The sequence below is a fragment of the Saccopteryx bilineata genome, chromosome 1, assembly GCF_036850765.1.
Source record: "Saccopteryx bilineata isolate mSacBil1 chromosome 1, mSacBil1_pri_phased_curated, whole genome shotgun sequence".
Lineage (NCBI taxonomy): Eukaryota > Metazoa > Chordata > Mammalia > Chiroptera > Emballonuridae > Saccopteryx > Saccopteryx bilineata.
The window spans coordinates 334,618,871-334,637,456 of record NC_089490.1 but is presented as its reverse complement, the minus strand read 5'-3'; the positions used below and the strand labels follow the sequence as shown (position 1 = coordinate 334,637,456).

The window sequence follows — 18,586 nt, the reverse complement described above, 5'->3', positions numbered from 1 at the left end:
AATAGAGTTAGACTTGTCGGGAGCCAATCCACAACTGCTGGCTGACAAGGTCACAGCAGAAGAAGACCCACAACTGCTGGCTGACAAGGTCACAGCAGAAGAAGACCAATGGCTGCAGGGTGACAGAGTCACTGCAGTGAAGACCAATGGCTGTGGGGTGACAAAGTCACAACGATACTTCCCCCTTTGACTTTTTGAATTAATCTGGCCTTATATCCCCCCTTTTCTGGGTGTGTGCTGTTATTTGTGGCACAGGGATAATAGTACCGTGCTTTCCCTGTAGATTCATAGTGATTTCTTTGGAAATGAGACAGAGGGTGTGAGTTCCACAAAAAAGCCTGTAAGCCTCTTGAATTGGGCTCATAGACATAAGAGGCTGGCTATGATATCCCTCATAAAGGGTTAAGTCTGTAGGAGAATTCCTTCTTAATCATGTTAAAAAGAATAAATTGTGACTTGTGAATGGTTAGGAGGCAGTGGCTGTGCACAAAGCACCCTTCACTTAACATTTTTTCCTCCCTAGCCTTTTCATGTGATAAGTGGAGAAACATTCCTTTCTTCCTGCTTATTGATCTGCAAATAGTGGTATATTCTGAGAAGAATAGGTCAGAACTTAACTAGTGTTTAAATATAATAAATAAGTAATATTTGACTAGACAATAGTATCTTAGGTAAGGTATAGTAGGATGGCCCATTGTGTGGCCTAGAATGAGAGCTTAGTCAGCAAGAAAAGAATGTTTTACTAAGAGAATTGTCTTTTGACTAAAGGCAATTGCTAGGCTTTCTCAATGAGATGTTCTCTTGAGATTCAAAAATGTAGGGAAATCCATAGAATGTCTTGTGTTGCTGCTGGGCTATCTTGCAAGTGCACTCTGCATATCTTTGGGTGAAAGCTATTCTTGATGTTATGTTAATTTCTTTAGAGGCAAGCCTTTTAGAACTAATACTCTAAAAGCTTTTATTGATGTTGTTATCGCTATTCAAGTTATTTTGTATTTTGAATGATTTGCTACCTGATTTGTGACTCATAGATGTAAATTAACTGTGTAAAGCCAGGAGGCACAGCCACAGCCACTATCACAGCCGCCCGGCCCATGCAGGTTCGCATTGGATTCGGAGTGTCGGTAAAGAAACCATGGAGCCAAAAACTGGTGGGCCATAGCCTTTAATCCTAGCTTGCACCCGGCGGGCAAGTAAAAATATACACTCTGGGCTCCAAAACCCAGTCACACTCAGTGCTCTCACAAAGCCACTGACTTATCCGAGTTTCCTAGAATCAAAGGTGTCTAGCTCACCAGCCTTATTCTCCTCAGTTCCCCATCTCCTTCCTTATTCCAGATACAAACTCTGTACAAACTGGCATCTCACTCAGCACTCCGCCATCTTGGCTGCTTTTTCTGGCCTCCTCCACGTGGCCTCCTCCCGCTGCTGGCTCTACTCTCTCTGCTCTCTCATGCTAACCTCAGGAACCAAGAGCCAAGTCCCGTTCTGCCCCCATTTTATAGTGTAGCTTCACAACCTTTAATCCAATATACAAAATAGGGTAGTCTCTAATACAGTCACTTCTCTGAGGCATGATTGGATTGTACCGCCCTACATCAAAAAGGGTAGGAAAGGCTTAATCCCAAAACCAAACCCCAGGCTAAAGGATTCTGCCTGCCTTTAGCCCACCCCAACACACATTAATATCACCTGGGCGACGGCCTCCTCGTGTTATCTTTAACAAAGTGAGCATAATACATTTTATCTGCCCAACAAACTGTTATCCGGAAACATGCAAACATAGTGAAAACAAAAATAATAATTAACACCATGTGATTGTAACTCGGTGTGTGTGTATAAAAAGGGAGCTATACTAGCATTTGGTAGAGATGCCTGGCAGTAAATGCTAACCAGAGAATAAAGAGAAAGAAAAGAATTCGGCTCTCTCACTCCATTTTCGCCGACACCGTCTCCTCCTGTGGGACCCCTGGATCCCCCCCCCCCAGGGCTGGACCCCGGCATTTGGCGCCCGAACAGGGACTCACAGGTAATCCCCCCTCGTTGTCTCGGGACGGCTAGGACTCCACTCAGGGTGCTGCAGACCCCCCTGTAAGAAAGACAGGGTGAGGATAGGTGGAGAATTTCAGAACTTAAGATTTTGAGAAGTCATGGGCCATACTGAGTCTAAAGAAAGAAGACTCTTTATAAAAGTCATTAAGTATACACTTTCCCAAAAAGGAGTTAATGTCTCCTCTAAACAAGTAGCTCGTTTTATGAAATTCGTACAAAAATGTTCCCCATGGTTTCCAGATGAGGGAACGCTTAGTTTTGAGAAATGGGTTAAAGTTGGAGAAGATTTAAAACTTTATTATGAGCTACATGGACCAGAAAGGGTCCCAGTTGATGCATTTGCTTTATGGAGCTTGATTAAAGATGCCTTAAATCCAGAACATGAGATGCATAAACTTCCTAAGGCAACTGCTCCTCCAAAAGAAGAGACTGTTAATTAGAAATAGAAGGCAGTCTCAAGATAGTACAAATCATGCTATGGCCTCTTTAAAATTAAGTAAACATCAGAATGATAGTGAAAATCATTTATCTCCAACAGATGAGGCTGAATTAGAAGATGAGGCAGCTAAAAATAATAGGGATAATGAGGATTGGAAGTCAAAAACAGTCTTGCCCATATTATATCCCTCCAAGACTGACAAAAAGGATAAAAATAAGGCTATTAAAATGTCTTTGCCTCTACCAGTACAATCACCAGATGTTAATGAAAAGATAAAATCATCAGAATTAACAGGGTTGCAGAAGGCAATTCAAGCTTCTTGCGACCAAGGGGAAACTGATTTGGCATTATGTTTTCCTGTGGCTGTGGCTGGTGAATTTGATGATGAGGAGGATCCTACATGGGAGCCGCTTCCTTATAAATTATTGAAAGAGTTGAAAATGGCTTGCAGTCAATATGGACCCACCTCTCCTTATACTATGTCTTTGGTGAAAACAGTTTCTCATAATTGGACGACTCCTTATGATTGGGAACAAGTGGCTAAAGCTTGTTTATCTGGAGGAAATTATCTCCTTTGGAGAGCTGAATGTGAGGAGCAAGCTAAACAGCGGGCAGTTGGGAATCGGAGGACTCATGATCCTGTGATTGGAGGAATGATTGCAGGAGAGGGAGAGTTTGCTGATGTTAGTGAACAGTTAAAACTTTCTAAACCGGCTTTAATACAAGTGAATGGTTGTGCTATATCAGCTTGGAGAAAGTTGCCTGCTTCGTCTGGTGGAAATGTTACTGTGGTAGGAGTAAAACAGAAAGGTGATGAACCTTGTGGGGAGTTTGTTGCTTGGTTGATTCAAGCAGTGAGAGGAGTTGTTTCGGATAAGGTGGCAGGAGATATTATAATTAAACAGTTGGCTTATGAAGATGCTGATTCCACTTGCCAGGCCATGTTGCGGTCAGTGAGGAGAGAAGGAACGATAAGGGATTTCATCAAAGCCTGTCAGGATGTAAATCCTGCTTTTGTTCAGGGAGTAACTATTGCTGCAGCTTTAAAAGGAGAAACGTATCCTCAATTTATTAAGACTATGTATCAAGAAAAAATGCCTTCTGTCAATGAAGCTTCCTCTAAGGGAAGTCTTACTTGCTTTACTTGTAGCCAAACGGGCCACTTTAGCCGACGATGCCCTGGCAAGAGTGGGCAAGCGGGCCCAGGAGTGCAAGGGACAGCTCCCATAATTAATAATGCTAATAATAATGTCCCATTGCCTAAGACTTTGTGTCCACGCTGTCAGGAAGGATATCATTGGGCAAAGCTGTGCCGTTCTAAATTTCACAAAAATGGACAGCCATTAGGACCAAAGTTAGGAATAGAATGGCAGCCCCCACATAATCCAAATCTGACAAGTAATCAAAGTAGCAATCAGGGAAACTGGCAAGGGGGCCAGCCTGAATCCATTTGTCAACTCCGGTCTGTCTCAGACCTCACTCAGGCCTCCCGCGTGGCAGGCGAGAATTGTACTGCTAAGCCACCCATGCCTCCATGCAAAATATGAAAAACAAGCCTCTTGTGGGGGTTGAAATGGAGGGATTTCAGCTGCCGGTTGTAGCAGCTATTAGAATTTAAGAATAATTAGAGACTGAGATGAGTTTTAAAGTTATGTTATTATCTGATTTTCTTTAGTAAATAGAAGGACTTAAGAGTTTGGAAAAATTACAGTTTTTTCTGTTCTCCTCTTTCTCTCAACTCATTTTATTTCTTTCCTGTTCTATGCCTGAAAAGAGGGCAAAGGGAACACCTGTTTGGATATGACTAAGCAGAATCTCATAAACGGCTGTTCTTGAAACTTTTCAAGAGAGAGTTCTGTTTAGTTTCTATTCAATATGTTCCAATCAAAACTGCCCTGTGTAAAAGTCAAGCAGGCCATATTCTGATCTCTAAAATCCCGGGTTTCTCTCTAATTTGTCTGGTTTGTCTACTTTGTTTGATTCTTGTTTGTGTTTGGTCTTTGTTTAATGTTGTCTAAATGTGATTTTTTAAGTTCTTGCATGCAAAAATTGTATATGCCGGCTCTAATATTATAAAAATATCATCCCTACAAATTTATAATTTTAATTGAAACAAGTAAAGCACGCTCATTTAAATTTAAATAGTATGAAACATAAACCCTAAAGACTTGTTGATTTTGACTAAACTGCTTCAAGCTTCAGGCTGCTTGCTGCCGCTGCAGAGCATGAAGCAGAGTAGATTTGCCTAACAAGGGTGTAGATTTTTTTACTATAGAAAAATAATGAAAGTCACACTAGAATTTTCCAGCTTTAATGTGTTCTTTAAGTTGCCTGTTAATTAATGAAGTAGAAATGTTTTTATGAATATAGAAAACTCGTATACTGGAACTCCTGCAAATCTTCTTTATCATGCTTCTTACTTTAAAAAATTTCTTTTGAATGCTGATATACAAAATTATTCAATAGCTGAGAGATGCTGGAATCCTACAGGAGATGCTGAACCTGTTTCTTCTGCAAACTTTTACCCTCTTTTGTTTAATCCAGCTAATAACGCTGTTTTGTCTTTTTCTAAATAGCTACAGATATACGGAAATGATTTATATAGGTGAATAAGAACCCTTAAACCCCTCAAAAGTTGCGGTGCCTCATGGCTACAGTGTAACTGTTATAGATTTACAGGACTGCTTTTTTACTATACCATTAGCTACACAGGATTGTCGAAGGTTTGCATTTAGTCTGCCATCAAAAAATTTTAAACAACCTTATGAGAAATATCAGTGGAAGGTATTGCCCCAGGGAATGAAAAACAGTCCCACGCTTTGTCAAAAATTTGTGAATCTAAATTCAAATTGCTTTTAGTAATTTTACAGGGCAGGTTTTATTTCATCTTCCTGCTCGCCCACTGCTGCAATTTTTAAAAAGACAATCAGTAATTTATCCCACTAAGACTTCTAGAAATCTGCTGCCCCCTCCCAGCCAGAAGGAGACTCCTGTGCCACCCGCATCACCAGTGACTTTCCAGCAAACGCCATCAAGGAACTCTCTGTATGATCCTGTTATTCGAGTGATGCAGCGATTGTCATTACAGGAAGCTAGACGACCTCACTATCGTGGCCAACGGAAGGCTCGCTTTACTGGAACTGTCAACCCACCAACCTGGGACCAGTTAAAGGCATTGACTGTGAGGGCTGATTTAATTTGTCATCGACAAAACATACATCGTAACCCTGTTAATATGTTTATTGCTATGCTAGCTGTACTTTCAATTCAGGTACTTAATGTTGAAGCTATTGGACAAAACAAATCTTATTGGGCTTATATTCCAAATCCACCATTAGTTAAGCCTATTACTTGGGAAGGAAATGATATACCTGTGTTTAATCTTATCCTGTTCAGAATATTTTTGGTCTAGAGCAGGGGTAGTCAACCTTTTTATACCTACCGCCCACTTTTGTATCTCTGTTAGTAGTAAAATTTTCTAACCGCCCACCGGTTCCACAATAATGGTGATTTATAAAGTAGGGAAGTAACTTTACTTTATAAAATTTGTAAAGCAGAGTTACAGCAAGTAAAAGCATATAATAATAATTACTTACCAAGTACTTTATGTCGGATTTTGGCTAAGTTTGGCAGAATAAATCTTTATAAAACAACTTACTATAGTTAAATCTATCTTTTTATTTATACTTTGGTTGTTCCACTACCGCCCACCATGAAAGCTGGAATGCCCACTAGTGGGTGGTAGGGACCAGGTTGACTACCACTGGTCTAGAGGTTAGTTGCTCTTGTTGGCAAGTGTGTAGAAGGTTCTATTATCTGTTTAGGAGAGGAGGCAAGCACTTTAGTTGTTTTCATTGACATTTGTTAGACGCCTATTATATGACCCAAAAATGTCTCTGTGGAAAACTTTTCAAGAATAAATGGTAGGCCCTGGCCAGGTGGCTCAGTTGGTTGGAGCATTATCCCAATGCACCAAGGTTGTGGGTTTGATCCCTGGTCATAGCTCATAGAAGAATCAACCAATGAATGTATAAATAAGGGGAAGAAATCAATCTCTCTTTGTCTCTCTCTCTCTCCTCTTCTTCCTCTCACTGTAAAATCAATAAATAAAATTAAAAAAATTTTTAAAAGAATAAATGTTAACTTATCTTCAAATATTTTCAACTACTCTTTAAAAGCAAAAGCAGTTAATAAAATAGCCAGAAGTGCCCACTTAGAAGAAATAATATCCAGACTCTGGAGAAATATTAGCCTAGCAGAATTTCTTTAGGATTCCTAACAGAAAGTATTTTATTTAAAATAAGAATTCAAATTAATTTGAAAATACAGTTAAATCATAATAATTTATTCTAAGGGTTTTTTACAAAATTCTTTATGAAAATTACACATATATAGGAAGTACAGTATAATTTAACAACTTATATTCTAATTAAAACATTGTTGTAAAGCATATCTGTGACCAGTCTCATGCTGCTTTCATACCATAGCATTATAAGAAAAACAGAATCTTATATATGCAATTTTATATATATTGTTCCTACAAAATACAGGCTTGAGACCTACCTTAGGAGAAAATCAAGCCCCAAACTAAATTCCACCTCTGGCCAGTGGGTGGCACCAAAGCACATTTGAGACTGTTTTAACACCGGGAAAAGGGAAAACAGTTTCTCAAAACAGAAAACACATGCAGTTAATTCAGCTCCATTGGCCTAATAAGGAATTTCATATTTTAATAGAGATTACAAAGAAAATAGTTTTCCTAAGGTCAAATTCTTTATCATCACTGATATTTTGCCTTTTTTCCCCACATAGGAGTATCTTTCTATCATTTTTTTCCCCATAACCTACATATTGACAGTTCCCATAAGGAATTTTGATGGTCAAGAGGCAGGCTCTCCTTACTGCAGCCGAGCTGGTGTGAAGTATATGATGGCAACGAGAAAACTTTTCCCATTAACGACACTCCACGCTTATTATTTTTTGGCAGGTTTTTCTTTGAAGCAACAGTTGAATTTTCCTCGCTTTCTCATATATCTTCTTTAATGTAATGTTGGAGTCACAGATACATTATACATTTTGTTATTATTTAAATCTCTTGGGTCTTATAACCAAAGAAGCACATGCAGGTTGACTTCAAAATGCTGTGGAGCATTCATTCACTAGTGCCAACAGAGAGGAGGTGAGGATCTCTGTTCACACAGTCGGATTGTCAAGATCAGATTCCACCTGTGTAGTATAGTTTTTAGTGAAGGAGCCAGTGAACTTTGGGTTCATTTAGAAATCTTGGCTATCAACAGCATTCTGAGAGGCAGGGTTGCTTCAATCCAAGTGTTGGGGGAGTTTACCATCTTTTCCCAGAGAGCAACTTCCTCTGAAGTAGAGTCCATCCAATCCACTTCAGTACCATAGCTTTTACCTGAAAACAAACAACAACAACAACAACAAAAAAAGAAGAAGATGAAGAAGATTTGCATTTAGAAAGGAATAGCTCATTGGGAGAAAAAAGGGGGAGTCATTCTTTAATTATAATCACCAATGGAAGTCAGCTAGGAAGAGTTTTAACATTATCAGGAGGACAGATGTGGGACTCAATATAAGAAAGAACTGTTTAACCATCTGAGATGAGTACTCTAATTACTCCCAGGGTAATGGTTCCCCTTCACAGTCATATAAAAGCTAGATGACAATCCCGTCACAGGCATAGGGGAGTGGTAGGAAGTGACACTAGATGATCTCTAAGAAGTGTGGTTACTGTTAGGGTTAAATTAGCCCCTGTAAAACTCGTATTCCCCTCATCCAAACATTCTGTAAGGTCAGAGTTAATTTGCTTGCTATTCTCTCTCTTAATAGCTGCCTGGCCTTCACTTTGAAATGTAGTAAAAATTTACCTTCACAGAAATGTCTGGGAAAGCTTGCATTGGGGAGGGACCTGACCATTAGGGGAGTTTAAATCACAATAGTTGTTTGTAAAAAGCCTAGCCACAGACTCAGGCTCCCAGCTGTTTCTGGGAGACTGACCTCTGGGCTATCTTCAGAATTTACCAAGGATACCAAGTCTATGCTACTTCAAAGAACTTGTGTCTCTGAAGCAGAAATCCCCTTGTTAAGTCAGTAACCAAAACCACAAAAAACCCAATATACTAATCTAAGCTTGTCCAGGTGCATGAACCCCATGACAGCAAACCCCCTATAACTAATGCTTTCTTCTGCAACTCAGCACTGACACCTTTTTTGCTGCTGGTCTCAGCTCATTGTATGCTTGCATCCAGGTGTTTTTAAAATAAATTTTCCTTTTGGAACACACCAGCCTTATGTTTTGGGTCCGTCCTGTGGTTTCTGCCTTTCAGTTACAGCTTTAGTGTTGAACAGACTGAATTTTGAACCATGGCTCTACCACTTACTAACTGTTACTTAATTTCTTGGAATGTCAGTTCCAGAGATAACATTAGTAACTTCAGATAGAATTGCTGGAAGGAGTAAGCAAAATAATGCAAATAAAGCATTCAGTACAGAGACTAGTGCTCCATCAATGTTAGTTACTATTATTATTCAAAGCACACTTTTAGCTATGAAGGGCCAGACATATTTTTTTTCAGTAGTAACAAAGGTTTTTCTGTCGTCCTCCCCCCCCCCCCACAATAAGGTAAGCTCTACATGGACAGACACCGTGTCCTGTTAATCCTCATACCCAGAAACCTTAGCACACAGCTTGACATTCGTTCACACACTCATTTCATTACACTTAATAGAAATAAAATAGCTGTTTTCATCAGGAAGAAGTAAAGTGACTAACTTCTAGTGTTTCCAGAAGCATTTTGCTTATAGGAAATTAAAAATGTAACAAATATTACCTGTTCCAAAGCCAATTCGAAGACCTCCCAAAAACTGGTTTGTTAATTTGTAATGGTCCCAGACAGTAAGCTCTACACAGGCTTCCATCAGATCCTCAGGCCTGAACCCATCATATACCATGGTGTGGTTGAAGACAGGGCTGGTGGTTTTCCCTACAGCCCTTGTCTTTTGGCGACTTTTCCTACTTGTATCTGGAAGGATGGTACTACAAAAGGACACATTATTGTGAGAGCAATTTTAATGAGAGAGTGAACATTTATGCTTCAATGCACTTCAACATAGCTACTAGGTCAAAGGAATGGAAGGGAAGAGTGTAGAAAACAGTGCTGATGGCTGGGAGCAGCTGCTGGAAAGATTGTGCATTACAGCGGACCAGACTTACTTTGAATCCTGACTCTGCTACTTAAGGCTGTGTGTTTTCAGTAAGTTACTTAACCTCTCAGACACTTGTTTCCTCATCTTCAAGATGGGAAGGGAGATGCCTAATTCATAAGGTTAACATTAAAATTCCATGTTAAGCAAACAGCTTAGTTCAGTTCCTGCATTTAGTAAGTGCTTACTACATAGCAATTGTTTGAGGAATCCCTTAAAATTTGGAAACGCAGCCTATTCCTGATTATATGTGATAGCCTAAGGAATTAGTCTTATACAGAATTCAAAAAGAAAACCTCTCCAATTTGTTAGATGTGATTTTTGGGGAAAAGTGTATATTTGTAATCATTTACATTTAATTCATGGTAATAAATGAATTAACTTTAATTTATCATGCCCCTTATAAAGGCAAGAAGGTCTGAGATTAGTCTCAAAATAGGAGACCAACCTGAGCTGAAAAATTTTACCAGCTGACATCGATGAAGAATGTGTTGCTTTTTCGTTATGTTGATTGTTTCTTTTGCTGTGCAGAAGTCTTTTAATTTCATATAGACCCAGTCATTTATTTTTGCTTTTACTTCCTTTCCCTTTGGGGTCAAGTTCTCAAAACCCCTGTGAGACCAAGGTCCATAAGTTTAGTATCAATGTTTTCTTTAATGTATCTAATTGTTTCAGGTTTTATATTCAAGTCTTTAATCCACTTTGTGTTAATTGTTGTGTATGGAATCATATCCTTATGTTCATTGCAGCATTATTGATAATAGCCAAGACAGAGACTCAACCTAAGTGTCCTTCAATGGATGATTGGATAATGAAGATGTGGTACATTTATACAATTAAATACTATTCAGCCCTAAGAAATGATGAAATATTGCCATTTGTGACAACATGGATAGATCTTGAGTGTATCATACTAAGTGAAATAAGTCAGGTGGAAAAAGGAGAAGAACCCTACAACTTCATCCATATGTGGGATATAAAACAAAAAAGAACAAATGGAGAAAGAAAACAAACCCATAGACACAAACAAGAGTAGGTTGATTACCAGAGGGAAAATGGGGTGGAGGAGGATAAAGAGGGTAAAAGAGCTCAAATATAGTATATGATGATAGAAGGAGAATAGATTTTGGGTGGGGAGCACACAATGCAATAAACAGATGATGTAATATAGAATTGTACACACCTGAAACTTATATAATGTGATTAACCAATGTTATCCCAATAATCCTACTTTTAAAAAAGAACATGTATAGGAAAAATCATAAATCATATATAAAATAAAATAGCTACAACTGGATTTCTGGTAAACTCTATATAAATGAAATTGGTTAGAGGGAGCTAGGACGGCATACTAACATCTATTTAGTTACTATTTACTAGATACCAGGCATTTATATGTATAACAGAAAAAAGTTTGCCAGTTAAGAAGCCAAACTGGCCTGACCAGGCAGTGGCGCAGTGGATAGAGCGTCGGACTGGGACGCGGAGGACCCAGGTTCGAGACCCCGAGGTCGCCAGCTTGAGCGCGGGCTCATCTGGCTTGAGCAAAAAGCTCACCAGCTTGGACCCAAGGTCTCTGGCTCAAGCAAGGGGTTACTCAGTCTTCTGAAGGCCCCCGGTCAAGGCACATATGAGAAAGCAATAAATGAACAACTAAGGTGTCGTGACGAAAAACTAAATGATTGATGCTTCTCATCTCTCTCCGTTCCTGTCTGTCTGTCCCTGTCTATCCCTCTGACTCTCTCTCTGTCCCTGTAAAAAAAAAAAAGCCAAACTGTCTTAAGCTCTTATGAGCTATTAGTACTGGTCTGTTCAGCAAATAATTTTCCACATGTTTGAGAGCTGATGCCAAAGGCCTTTTGCAAATGGGACATAAAACAGGTGCTTCACTAAGGAGCCAAGAGGTGTGACATGCCACCATTAGAAACTGCATAAACTCTCATACTGAATATAGTTCCACTAGTAGATATACCTACCAGAAGACATTACATATCTGAGTATGTGGTCTCTGGTTTCATTTTTATATATGTCCTCTTATCACTGATTTTAAAACTATATGAAATCTTGGGGTGTTTATGTCACAGATTCCTCTAGTTCATATAGTCACTGTCTCAAATTATTTCAGTTAAACAATGGATGATGAGTTTCAGCATCACAGATACAGAGGACTAAAATCAACCAGTAAAAGTTAGGCTACTGTAGAACTGAGAGAGGCGGTTATCAGTGCTGTTACCATTTAACAAAAGAATTTAGATGGCTGCCCCTTAGCTGGGGTAGATCAAGGCATTCCTTCACCCAGATGTGCACTTCTCCGGTTGTAGGAAGCTTTTTGCCTATAATAGAAAAAAGAGAGAAAATAAAAATTTACTACCATTCCTCTCTTCATAATACTACATCTAAATATGCCAATCTAAAAATGGCCTAGCACAGAGATACTAGCTAGTGCTTGATAATATGATCCTAATTGGCTAAATCTACATATTCTTTACTATATCTTTTATAGTCTGGCTATATTGAACTGAGATGCTCTATGAAAATAATTTATATTGATTCCAAGTTCCGAGTATTACATCGTTCTTGTTAGGGGTTCCTTGGCTCAACAGGATCAGTTTAATTAAGATATCAGGTATGTGAGTCATCCATTTACAATTATATTAAAAATATGTCAGTGAAATGCATATACTTTCATACACTATACTAATATCAATTGGTGGTGACAGGAAGTATTTTAAACATATTACTGTAAAGTAGCCAAAACAGGTAATGATTAAGATATAGTCACTCTTCTTGTTAAAAGTATAGTATAAAAAGTTACACATTTTATAAGACTATTACATTGACACATGTAATAGTGAATATGATGGACAGGGAATTACTGAAAAGTTGGTTTAGTCCAAAGATGTTGTTTAGGTTGGCTGCACCTGGACAGTAAAATATGATACTAGCATATTTTTTCTGGATGAGTCACCCCAGCCAGTCAACCAACTGGTACTTAATGATCATCTATTATGTGTTCAGCCCTTGCTAGGAATGATATTGAATATACATGCAATACAAGAAATCTATGCTCTTGGGAGATGTTCACCATTAAGTTAAAGAGAGTAATTCAATAAAGACTATAAAAACATAATGTAGAATGAAATTACAAGTTATTTCTGTAATGTTCTAGGAGACAAGGTGATCAGTGAGGAGAAATATAGTCAGGAAAAGCTATATGGGGGAGACAGGATTTCATCTAAGATTTGGATAGGTTGAGGAGAAGATTAAGCCAATACAGAGAAGAGAAACTACATGAATGAAAACTCAGACAAGGTGGAGCCCATCACAACACAGTCTCCTAGCTCCTGCCACCAAGAGATAATAGTGGGGAAAATGGGAAATGCGATTGGCAGAATTTCTGTACATGTTGACCATAAATGATAGGATACAAATATAAAGGAATGTGCCTTTTAGAAAGACCCAGAAGTAAAAAGATGGTGGTTTGGTAGCCATTTATCCTAAAGATATGTTTGCTTGCCCTCCAATTCTTTATTTTTTTTTTAAATTATTTGTATTTATTTACTCATTTTAGAGAAGAGAGACAGAGAGAGTGAGTGAGAGAGAGAGAGAGAGAGAGAGAGAGAGAAGGGGGAGGAGCTGGAAGCATCAACTCCCATATGTGCCTTGACCAGGCAAGCCCAGGGTTTCGAACCGGCGACCTCAGCATTTCCAGGTCGACGCTTTATCCACTGCGCCACCACAGGTCAGGCTCTTTATTTTTTTTAACTGAATTAGAATGCCTTTCTCTAGGCATAATTCCAGTTCGGCCACTGCCATCCAGTATGTCTTTCATCCCTGCTTACTGAAGCATTTGTGTAAATGATTTCAGTCATAACATACATACAGATTCTTAAGGAGAATAACTTGGGGAACTTGCTTGTGACATGAAAGGGAAGCTTGCATTCATTTCCTGCCTGTCTCTTGCTCCTTAACAGGGCTACAGACTTGAGGACCTAATATCAAGAATTCACAATTTACAGAAAAGATTACAGTAGTAATCTTTAGGAAAAAGCTTTCTCTCTCTGTGAGACCTTGAGAGTAGAAGACCAATGAGTTCTAATTTCTTAGAAGTTCATATCACTTCTTCCAATTCCCACCCGTGAAAAATAACACTCAGGTTCCATTCTTATCACAGCACTGTAGATAGGTCCAAATTCCAAATACAGGAAAGGCCACTGACATTGTACAGATACAGACTTTTGGAAGAGTGGGGTGAAGGTTAAAATGAGTGGAAACTGAACTGGAAAAAAATTAAAATGTTTCTCATAGAAACAAAAAGTATAATGGTGGTTACCAGGAGCTGGGGGGAAGGTGTAGAGCAGTGTGAACCCTGAGGAAAAAAAAGATACCTGCTAAGAAGGGCTCCTGATAGCTAACTGGACTTAAATAAAAAAGCAGAGCCTAGCCTGATCAGGCAGTGGCGCAGTGGATAGAGCGTCGGACTGGGATGTGGAGGACTCAGGTTCGAGACCCCCAAGGTCGCCAGCTTAAGCACAGGCTCATCTGGTTTGAGCAAAACTCACCAGCTTGGACCCAAGGTCGCTGGCTCGAGCAAGGGGTTACTCGGTCTGCTGCAGCCCCACGGTCAAGGCACATATGAGAAAGCAATCAATGAACAAATAAGGTGTTGCAACGAAAAACTAATGATTGATGCTTCTCATCTCTCTCTGTTCCTGTCTGTCCCTATCTATCCCTCTCTCTGAGTGTCTCTCTGTCATTGTAAAAAAAAAAAAAAAAAAAAAAGGCAGAGCCTAGCAGCCATTTCTGCACAGGGACCTCATGCAAACTGCACTTTACAGGAAACCCTCTGCACTAAACTGCCTGACTGCACTGTGTTTCTACAGCTGAATCAGCCCTTATGAAGGTTTCCTGGAATCCTATTTCAACCAATAGGATTGACACTTTTCCTATCCAATCAGAGCTGCACAACTCCAGCCAATTAGAGCAGCTCTATTTTGACCAATCAGGACAGTGTCTTTTGGACTAAACATACTGTGAGGATTTAGAGTCATCATTTCCATGAGGATGGACCAATCGGGGAACAGGAGTAGGGACTCCTGTCTATATAAGCCAGCTCCCTTCAGCTCCGGGAGCAGACTTTTCTTTTCCACGGATGAATGAAGAGTGCGTCTTCCTATTGAGACTGAAGCTGTCTCAGATGTCTTGCCAGAGCAGAGCAAAGCCTATCATCGTGGAGTGGAGCAGATTGGCACAGAGCAGACCATCGAGGGATAGAACAGGACTGTCTAGCTGGAGAGGGTCTCTGGCCCCAGAATTATTCTACAGCCATGCTGTATCACAATTGACATTGTTTTGTACTGAATAAAGTTTCCTTCTTCACTACATCCTAAATTGGGGGTTCCTGTTGGCGTTGAATTGGTGCCAACAACCATCTGTTGACAAAGGGTAGAGAGTTTCGGATATACTAGATGGAAATCTTCTGGAGATCTGCTTTATAACAATGTAAATATACTTAACACTAACAATGGTACACTTAAAAATGGTTAAGATGATCAATTTTATATGTTTTTTTTTTTTTTTCTGAGGTTGGAAACCGGGAAGCAGTCAGACAGACTCCCTCATGCGCCCGACTGGGATCCACCCAGCATGCTCACCAGGGGGCGATGCTCTGCCCCTCTGGGGCATTGCTCTGTTGCAACCAGAGCTATTCTAGTGCCTGAGGCAGAGGCCATAGAGCCTTCTTCAGCGCCCAGGCCAACTTTGCTCCAATGGAGCCTCAGCTGTGGGAGGGGAAGAGAGAGACAGAGAGGAAGGAGAGGGGGAGGGGTGGAGAAGCAGATGGATGCTTCTCCTGTGTGCCCTGGCCAGGAATCAAACCTGGGACTCCTGCACGCCAGGCCAACACTCTACCACTGAGCCAACCGGCCAGGGCCTATATGTTTTTATCACAATAAAAAATGAGAATTTTCTAGTTTACAACTGTAAATTGACCCTGTACAATTACTAATAAGTTTGTTTAGGGCTTCACCTTTGAAAATATAGGACCCATAGAAACCCTGGGAGAGAGGGAGATAAACAGAGGGAATAAATCTGGACAGAAAATCATTACATACCAGGAGTTGGCTCTGGGACATACTGGAGAGCTAACTTCATTTCACCTCTGTTTTCTGCTTCAAGGGCAGCTGCTGCTGTCTGAAAAACAAAGGAATGTCAGCAGGTGTAAGACACAAACCATTTAGCCTGTTTGTTGGCACTCGGTTACAGGACCTTATCTGCCCCATTTCTGGGACAACATATCTGGGACAAATTTTAATCCGTGCCCTGGATTAAAATTTTTCTCCCCATCAGAGCTAGGTTGTTGCTTTTATGTCTGGGAGAGCTATACTGCTCTCAGTGGTCCCCAACCTTTTTTGGGCCACAGACCGGTTTAATGTCAGAAAATATTTTCACAGACTGGCCTTTAGGGTGGGATGGATAAATGTATCACATCACCGAGACAAGCATCAAGAATGAGTCTTAGCCTGTGGTGGCACAGTGGATAAAGCATCAACCTGGAAATGCTGAGGTTGCTGGTTCAAAACCCTGGGCTTGCCTGGTCAAGGCACATATGAGAGTTGATACTTCCAGCTCTTCCCCTCTTCTCTCTCTCTCTCTCTTTCCCTCTTTCCCCCCCTCTCTAAAATGAATAAATAAAATCTTAAAAAAAAAAAAAAGAGGAGTCTTAGACGGATGTAACAGAGGGAATCTGGTCATTTTAAAAAAATAAAACATCGATACCGGACGTCAGAGTAATGGCGGGGTAGGAAGCGATACCGATAAATCTCCCCCAAAACTCAACAAGATCTTCAACCAGAAACAGAAAAACCTATACTTGGAGCTTCCAGATGCTTCACAATACACCCAAAGGTATGATTGAGTGAAAAATTGGCTAAATATATAACCAAACCCCGAAGGAAATAGGGAGTAAGAAATGATCCGCCTTCCTCACTAACCTAAACAGGGTGGCTTTCTCTGGTAACTGTGAATACAGAAACTGAGGTGGGCAAAGGGGGTAAATAGATCCAGGCCGCGACACAAACGGCTGAACCAGGCTGTGGCACGGAGAGCCAAGCCGAGGAAAATCTGATCCTGTGGCAACCCGGGCAATACAAGCTAATACTCGCGCCAAACCCAAACAAAGAAAGACAAGCGGAGCAGCCATTTTACCCGGTCTCCTGGTCGGTGCGCAGATAGTGGGCGAGAATTTCTTCCTAGGCCCCGAGAGTGGGTGCCCGTGTTGCCCCACGGAGAGGCAGGGTCAGAGGCCTTTCTGTGGGCCGAGGGCAGAGTCTCTGGGCAGCCCCAGCGCCCTGGGAAAGCCACGCACGGGAGGGAGTGAGAACTAATTCCAACGGTGGAGATTTTCCGTGCTGGAGGGTGTTTCACTCAGAGGGAAATGCAGCCGGCCTCATATCCTGGTTTGCGCGCACAGATAAGGAGTGAGCGATTCCTCCGAGTGCCTTGGCAGTGTGCGCCCGTGTTATCGCAGAGAGGGGCAGAGTCAGGGGTCTTTGTGTGGGCCAAAGCGGAATCTCGAGCCGCCCCAGCGCCTTGCAAAAGCCGCGCACGGGGACGAGCGAGACTCAATTCCAACGCTGCAACTTTTCCCTGCTGTTGGGGGTTTCACTCAGAGCGTGAGACTGCTGGCCAGATATCCTGGTCGCAGACAGTGAGTGAGAGTTTCCTCCAAGCGCCCCGGAAGTGGGCGCCCGCTTGTGTTACCGGACAGAGTGGCAGAGCCAGAGGTCTTTGAGTGGGCGGAAAGCCCGCCTGATTATGCTAGCAGCTCTGACTGACTGAGCCTTACCCAGAGCCCTGTGCTGAGTGGAAATAGAGTGGGGAGTTGCCAGCTCTTTGAGCCTCTTACTATCCAGGCAGAGGCAGCAGCAACCCCATAGCTGGATTATCAGGCTACTAATTGAGGAAGGAAAGACTAGGAGAAAGGCTCCAGGAACACGGACTCTCTCACTGTCGGAGCCTATAAATGCTAATGAGCTTCGACTGCCAACGAGACTAAAGCACAATACATGACATTGCCATAGAGACTTATCAACTGCAAACCTCTACCTGAGCGTGCCAAAGGGGCAGAACCTGGGGTACAGAGTCACCGACCAGGAAGAGGGAGAGAAAAGAAAAAGCAAGAAGATAACCTCTCAAAATCAAGAATAATCTGCAGACTTTATTACCTATCCCATTTTATTATATTTGTTCGTTTGTTTCTCTTATCTTCATTCTTGATACTTTTTTTTCCTCCTCCAATTTGGCCGATTAACTCTCTACCGGTCTTACTCTCTCCTCTCCTTGAACTACACTACCCATAAGTGTTACATCTCCCATTATCTTTTCTCTTCTCTTCCTTTCTCTCTATGAGGGTTGCACTCCAAAACCCTTAACTCTCTCTCTCTCTCTCTCATTTCTTTTTTCTTCTTTTAGTGGTTCCCTCTTTTTTTCTCTCTCTCTCTTTCTTTTCTCCCTCTATATTAGTTTCTTCCATTCTCCTTTACATCTCTTCTCATTCAAACCTCAATAACAAACAAATTATCTTATCTGGGACTCAAACTTATGTTTGTGGCATTTTGGGGGGTTTTTACTTCACCTTTTTAACTCACTAGCAGTGCTCCCATCCCTGGCTCTCCATATTATCTAGTTCTTGTTCCACTAAATACAATAGTAATTTTTTAATTTGTCCCCCCATTTTTCCATTTTCCTCTTATTCCTCTCATCATAACTCTTAGACAACCAACACCTAAAAGCAAATCATTTTATTCTTGACCCAAATTTTTTGCTTATTTGCTTTTTGTGGGTCCATATGCTCTTTTTTTTTTTTCCCCC

General features: G+C 40.8%; 1 protein-coding gene across 21 annotated transcripts in view; it reads right to left on the bottom strand.

Moving 5' to 3' along the window:
* Positions 1-6,815: 6,815 nt before the first annotated feature.
* SYTL2 (synaptotagmin like 2) overlaps positions 6,816-18,586 on the bottom strand; it is a 135,947-nt gene continuing 124,176 nt past the window's right edge. For all 21 annotated transcript variants that reach the window (XM_066248749.1, XM_066248757.1, XM_066248775.1 and 18 more), the window contains 4 exons: positions 15,829-15,907; positions 11,949-12,048; positions 9,343-9,548; positions 6,816-7,907 (listed from right to left, as the gene is read on the bottom strand). In XM_066248749.1, coding sequence (XP_066104846.1) covers positions 7,762-7,907; positions 9,343-9,548; positions 11,949-12,048; positions 15,829-15,907 — 531 coding nt within the window. In that variant the 3' untranslated portion in view covers positions 6,816-7,761. The remainder of the gene's footprint in view (positions 7,908-9,342; positions 9,549-11,948; positions 12,049-15,828; positions 15,908-18,586) is intronic.